The sequence below is a fragment of the Microtus ochrogaster genome, chromosome 2 (assembly GCF_000317375.1).
Source record: "Microtus ochrogaster isolate Prairie Vole_2 chromosome 2, MicOch1.0, whole genome shotgun sequence".
In the NCBI taxonomy this organism is placed as follows: Eukaryota; Metazoa; Chordata; class Mammalia; order Rodentia; family Cricetidae; genus Microtus; species Microtus ochrogaster.
This window is the reverse complement of record NC_022010.1, coordinates 72,570,329-72,576,881: the sequence shown is the minus strand read 5'-3', so window position 1 is coordinate 72,576,881 and position 6,553 is coordinate 72,570,329. Positions and strand designations below refer to the sequence as shown.

The window sequence follows — 6,553 nt, the reverse complement described above, 5'->3', positions numbered from 1 at the left end:
TGCTGGGATTAAAGGTGTGTGCCACCCCCACTACACATCTCTTTAATGTGATCATTTTGTCTTGTGTGTTTTAGACATGTGTCCTTTGAAGCCTTGATAATTTAAACATTTTTCATAACTATGTAAATTCCTTTTAGGACATGTTGTTGGGGAGCAAAGTGGTTTGAAATTCTAATTGCTTTTCAGTAAATGTAATTAACACGCAGGTAGCTTTCAGAAGAAATGGCCTGGATGGTAATGGCACACACCTTTAATCCCAGCGCTTGGGAGGCAGAGGCAGGCAGATCTCTCAGTTTGAGACCATCCTGGTCTACAGAGCTAGTTCTAGGACAGCTAGGACTATACAGAGAAACCCTGTCTTGAAAAACAATGAATTTTAGGTGGAGGGACCTTTTTCCAACAGACCTACCTTCCTCTGACTCACAGTGGCTGAGTTGCCACCATGCGCAGCCCTTTAATCCTAGTGGTGTGGAGGCAGTCTGAAAGATCCTTGTGAGTTGGTCTAAACTAGGGAGTTCCAGGCCAGACAGAATAGAAGACCAGCCTTCAAAAAATAACAAACAAGTATGTATAAATGCTCAGAGAAGCTGTAAAGTAATTGTTTTATAAAGTCTGCAGTGAGCATTAGAAAAATAGCATGCTTTAGGGTGTGATCAGTCTAAGACATTTTCTTTTTGCTTTGCCAATTCAGTAAGCTATGTTTCCTCCAAGTGCTTATATATTCATCAGTATAGATAGTAAGCCTAACATTTAGATGGCTAAAGAACGCAATTTATTGTATAAAGATATATTTCTTTCATTTTTAGTAACAGAATAACAGTCCTGATTGTAGAGTTTTATTAAAATTATATGATTTTTAAAAAAAAATTATGTGGCAGGCCAAATGTGGCGCATGCACTCAGTTCCAACAGTTAGACAGAGGTGGGCAAGGCCAGAGCTACATAGTGAGACCTTTGTCTTAAAAACAAAATAACAAAAAATTGCACTTGTTAGTACTTATAAATGTTTTTTTATTAGACTAGCAAGGTTTACTGTGTTAGAAAAACAGTCATTCCTCACTAAAGTCATTAGTTTCTTTAATGAAATTGTTAGCAGGTAGTTGTTTATGTGTATTCAGTTAGTAAAACTCTAGTTGAAACTGAATTAATTTTTTTGCAAGTTTACACAAAAATAGTAAAAATGTTTACATGAATGACCTTGTTTTATCTATAGTAACATTCTTTTGGCTCCGTGATCTAGAAATAGGTTGAGCCATTTACCATTTTACTGGTAGTATAAACTTGTTCTTTGTAAACTTCTTGAATTCCAGAAATTGTTTAGGTACAGAATTTTTAATAGGTATAAGTTACTAGATGCAATTTTCTTTTTAAATTTAAAGGCATTTCACTTGAAGTCTGAAGCTGAGGAGAGGCTACAAGTAACCTCTACCCAGTGTCTGCCTTGACTGGTTGTGGTCAGTGCACAGGGGTGGGTCTTTTGTAGCCACACTTTCTACCATACTATAATGTTGGATCATCTATTTTTCCTTGTGTATTGGCTTATTAATATTTAGGTAACTGGAGCCAGGCAGTGGTGGTGCACACCTTTAATTCATTCCAACACTCAGGAGGCAGAGGCAGGCGGATCTCTGTGAGTTTGAGGCTAGCCTGGTCTACAAGAACTAGCTCCAGGACAGTTAGAACTGTTATACAGAGAAATTCTTGTCTTGAAAAATAAAAAACAAAGCACTGCTCCTCCCACCCCCCAAAAAAAGACCTTAGGTAACTGAAAGCTTTAAGTTTATTTTTTAAACTCCCTTCGAAATCAGATTTTAAGGAATTTCTCTATCACAGTTCTGAAAACTTTGTGTAAAAATAAAAGCACTCCATCTGAGTGTATAGTGTTACGGAAGAATTACTAAAGGCAAACATATGAACTGGAACACTGAGATGTGTGGGCAATGTAATGTAATATAAGATTATGTTAATTAGGTTATTAATGTTGAATTACTTACGGTGTGATACAAGTATTAATGAAGATTGAAAATTTTTCTTGTCAAGCGGAAGGAATGAAGGCCAGCTGAATGGTGAAACAAATGCACCCATTGAAGGAAGCCAGACAGGTGACCCAGCTGCCTCTGCAAGGAGTCTCCCAAATGAAGAAATAGTACAGAAGATAGAGGAAGTCCTTTCTGGGGTCTTAGACACAGAACTACGATATAAAACAGGTAAGTTGAGGATAACTGTCAAAAGTCTTTTAAAAATTTCCAATGTCCACAGCACTGTCTTTGGGTTAATTTTTTTTTTTTTTTTATGGTGTCTTGAACTCCTCCTTTGAAAACGGTTATATTCAAGCATGAACACTGGAGCACTTCCTTGATTTACTGGCAAAATAAGGTTTTTTAATATCTATTTAATTCAGTTTTGTTGTGACTAAATGGCAGGATTCTTTAGTGTGTCTTTGAAGGATTGTATTAATATCAGCTCTTTTAAATGTAGCTTTTGGTGTCTTTATTTTTGTTTTGCATGTATGAATGCTGGAGTGTATGGATGTATACCTTGTGTGACTGGTGCCTGAGGAAGGCACGGGGAGAGGGTATTAGAGCCTATGTAATTAGAGTTGAGACAGCTGTGAGCCACCAAGTGGCTGCTGAGAACTGATCAGGATCCTTTGCAGGAGCAGTGCAATCTCTTAAACACATTGTTCTAGCCCCCAAGTGTCAATTTTGTAAAGTGCCAGAGCCTGAACTAAATTTTTAGTGGTTTTTAAAACACCAGATTTTGTTTTAAATCACATGCTTAGAAGTTGACTTGTGCCAGGTGGGTGATGGTGCATCCCTTTAATCCCAACACTTGGGAGGCGTAGGTAGGCTGATCTGAGTTGAAAGCCAGCCTGCTCTGCAGAAGGATTTCCAGGACAGCCAAGGGTACACAGAGAAACCATGTCTCGAACAAAAAAGAAGTTGACTTGTTTGTACAAGCAAGTTGAAACACAGTCATTGCATAGTATTTCCTTTTTGGAACTGATTAAATAATGGGTGCTTAAAAATGAAGAATTTGGGGCTGGAGAGGTGGCTGAGCATTTAGAGCACTGACTGTTCTTCCAGAGGTTCCAGGTTCAATTTCCAACACCCATGTGGCAGCTCACTACTGTCTGTAACTCCAGGGTCCTACTCCCTCTCACAGATATACATACAGACAAACACCAATAAAATAAAAATAAATAAAAAAAGAATTTGTGATTAACCACAGAAGTATAGGAATTAGGTGTGTGGTATGGTTCTCTCTGATACACATATTATAATAGCAAGTCTTGCATAGATCATAGATAGTCTTGGCAATATTGTTTAGGTAAAAACTAGGATTTTATGCTTATGTGAAATAAGCAATAGAAAATTATTAATTTTCTTTTGATATGGTGTCTGGTGTTGGTATTTTTTCCTTCTGTGCTAGGAATCCCTGGTATATTTGATTAACATTTTCTTAAGATTTGTTAGATTTTAAGCTGAGCAGGTGCTATATCACTTGTATAAATGATGGCTAATGAACCGTTAGTAGAAGTTATTTGAATGAGAGCAATTTTATCTTTGGACATTAGTCTTTTAGTAGTTTTGTAATTGGAATTTTTTTTAATCTTAAATAGGAATTAAAACTAAATATGAAGTAAACTCATTGACATAGTGTAAAAACTTCTATAATTTAAGAACAAAGTTTTTGGGGGGAGCGAGGATTTTTTTTTTTTTTTTTTTTTTTTTTGAGACAGGGCCTCCTCACTTTGTAATTCTGACTGGCCTAGAGTTTTGTAAGCCAAACTGGCCTTGAACTCACAGAGACCTGCCAGCTTCTGTCTATAGAATTTTGGTATTAAAGGCATGCACTGTCATACCCAACCTAAAAAAAGAATGGTTTTCAAAATATTGTGTATTTTTGGATAGCTATCTATGCATGTACACACGTGCGTGCGTGTGTGTATGTGGACTGTCTTATTTGTAGAAATCACTTAATTTGTGGAGTTGGTTTTCTTCTACCATATGGGCCATCAGGTTTGCCTGCAAACATTTTTACACACTGAGCTGTCTCATTACCCTGAGGAAAAAAAATTAACCTTAGATTTTTAGTGAAATACTGTCCCATCCTCCCCCACCAGGGGTGAAAATTGAAGCCAGGGCTCTGCACATGTTTAGCTAATACTCTGACCTGAGCTACGTCCTGCCTTAAAACATAATTTCCTTCTAAATAGGTTTTTGTGTTAGACCAAGAATTTATCTTGAAGATTTTAGTTTTATAAATCCTGGAGAAATGGCAGCCTTCAGGCTTATTGGTCAAGAGATAATAGGTTATTTTGTAAATTTTTATTTACAATATGATTAATTATATAGTGATTTCTACATGTAAATGAAAATAGTGGCAATTTGTATGAATCTACATTAGGGAATGACTCACAAGTTTTCATTACTTTCAGACTTGAAGGAAGCCTCCAGAAAAAGTAGATGTGTATCTGTACAAACAGATCCTACTGATGAAGTTCCTACCAAAAAGTCAAAGAAACATAAAAAGCACAAAAACAAAAAGAAGAAAAAGAAGAAAGAAAAGGAAAAAAAATATAAAAATCAACCAGAAGAAGCTGAGGCAAAGTTGAAATCTCATCATGACAGGAATGTTGATCTAGAGTCTGATTCCTTTTTAAAGTTTGATTCTGAACCTTCAGCAGCAATGGCACTGGAACATCCTGTAAGAGTATTTGGCTTATCTGAGTCCCGTGAAACCTCTTTAGTGCTAGAACCTCCAATAGGATCAGTGGAGGCTCAGGAGTCACACGTTTTAGAGACTCTGAAGCCTCCTACAAAAACTGCAGAACTGTCTGTTGGATCTACATCAGTAATCTCAGAGCAACCTGAGCAGCCTGTGTCAGTTACGATGGAACCCTCAACGACCAAGAGTCTGGATTCCTTTGCAGCAGCACCAGTGCCTATGTCAACAGCAGTGCTGAAGTCACCTGAGCCCGTTGTAACAATGTCAGTGGAGTATCAGAAGTCTGTGCTGAAATCTTTGGAGACTACGCCTCCAGAGATAACAAAGACCACGCTGGTAGAGCTTCCCATAGCAAAAGTGCTTGAGCCACCAGAAACCCTCATGATAGTATCAGAGATACCTACTGAGGTGCACCCTGAACCAAGCCCATCAACAATGGATTTTCCAGAGTCATCTACAACTGATGCACTAAGATTGCCAGAGCAGCCTGTAGAAGCACCGTCGGAGATTGCAGATTCATCCGTGACAAGACCTCAGGAGTCAGTGGAGCAGCCTAAGACCACAGCGGTGGAGCTGCAGGAGTCGTCGGTGGCCTCAGCCCTGGAGTTGCCGGGGCCACCTGCGACCTCCATGATGGAGTTGCAGGGGCCCCCTGTGACTCCAGTGCTGGAGTTGCCTGGGCCCTCTGCCACTCCGGTGGCAGAGTTGTCAGGGCCCCTTTCCACCCCAGTGCCTGAGTTGCCAGGGCCCCCTGCGACAGTAGTGCCTGAGTTGCCGGGGCCCTCTGTGACACCAGTGCCACAGTTGTTGCAGGAATTGCCAGGGCCTCCAGCACCATCCGTGGGGTTGGAGCCACCACAGGAGGTACCAGAGCCGCCTGTGATGGCACAGGAGTTGCCAGGGGTGCCTGCAGTGTCAGCGGCAATGGAGTTGACAGGGCAGCCTGCAGTAACAGTAGCAATGGAGTTGACCGAACAGCCTGTGACGACGACAGAGTTCGAGCAGCCCGTGGCGATGACATCGGTGGAACATCCTGAGGTGACAACAGCAACAGGGTTGCTGGGGCAGCCGGAGGCGATGGTGCTGGAGTTGCCAGGACAACCAGTGGCAACCACAGCTCTGGAGTTGTCTGGGCAGCCTTCAGTGACTGGGGTGCCAGAGTTGTCGGGGCTGCCTTCGGCAACTAGGGCACTGGAGTTGTCAGGGCAGCCTGTGGCAACTGGGGCACTGGAGTTGCCTGGGCAGCTCATGGCAACTGGGGCACTGGAGTTCTCAGGGCAGTCTGGGGCAGCTGGAGCCCTGGAGCTTTTGGGGCAGCCCCTGGCAACAGGGGTGCTGGAGTTACCAGGGCAGCCTGGGGCGCCAGAGTTGCCTGGGCAGCCCGTGGCAACTGTGGCGCTGGAGATCTCTGTTCAGTCTGTGGTGACAACATCGGAGCTGTCAACGATGACCGTGTCGCAGTCTCTGGAGGTGCCCTCGACGACAGCGCTGGAATCCTATAATACGGTAGCACAGGAGCTGCCTTCTACATTGGTGGGGGAGACTTCTGTAACAGTAGGAGTGGATCCCTTGATGGCCCAAGAATCCCATATGTTAGCTTCTAACACCATGGATACCCATATGTTAGCATCCAACACCATGGACTCCCAAATGCTAGCATCCAACACTATGGATTCTCAGATGCTAGCATCTAATACCATGGATTCGCAGATGTTAGCATCTAGCACCATGGACTCCCAGATGTTAGCCTCTAGCACAATGGACTCCCAGATGTTAGCAACTAGCTCCATGGACTCCCAGATGTTAGCAACCAGCAGTATGGA

The 6,553-nt window shown here is 41.9% G+C and overlaps 1 protein-coding gene across 11 annotated transcripts in view; it reads left to right on the top strand.

Moving 5' to 3' along the window:
* Positions 1-6,553, top strand: part of Son (SON DNA binding protein) — a 33,192-nt gene that overhangs the window by 2,552 nt on the left and 24,087 nt on the right. For 9 of the 11 annotated variants that reach the window (XR_003378242.1, XM_005345198.2, XM_013352551.2 and 6 more), the window contains exons 3-4: positions 2,040-2,206; positions 4,441-6,548. Coding sequence is in view for 10 of the 11 variants with exons in the window: in XM_005345198.2 (XP_005345255.1) it covers positions 2,040-2,206; positions 4,441-6,548 (2,275 nt within the window). In the remaining variant the exon portion in view is untranslated. Of the gene's footprint in view, positions 1-2,039; positions 2,207-4,440; positions 6,549-6,553 lie in introns of those variants that run through there. The other 2 variants (XM_013352558.2, XM_026786661.1) reach the window with 2 other exon arrangements.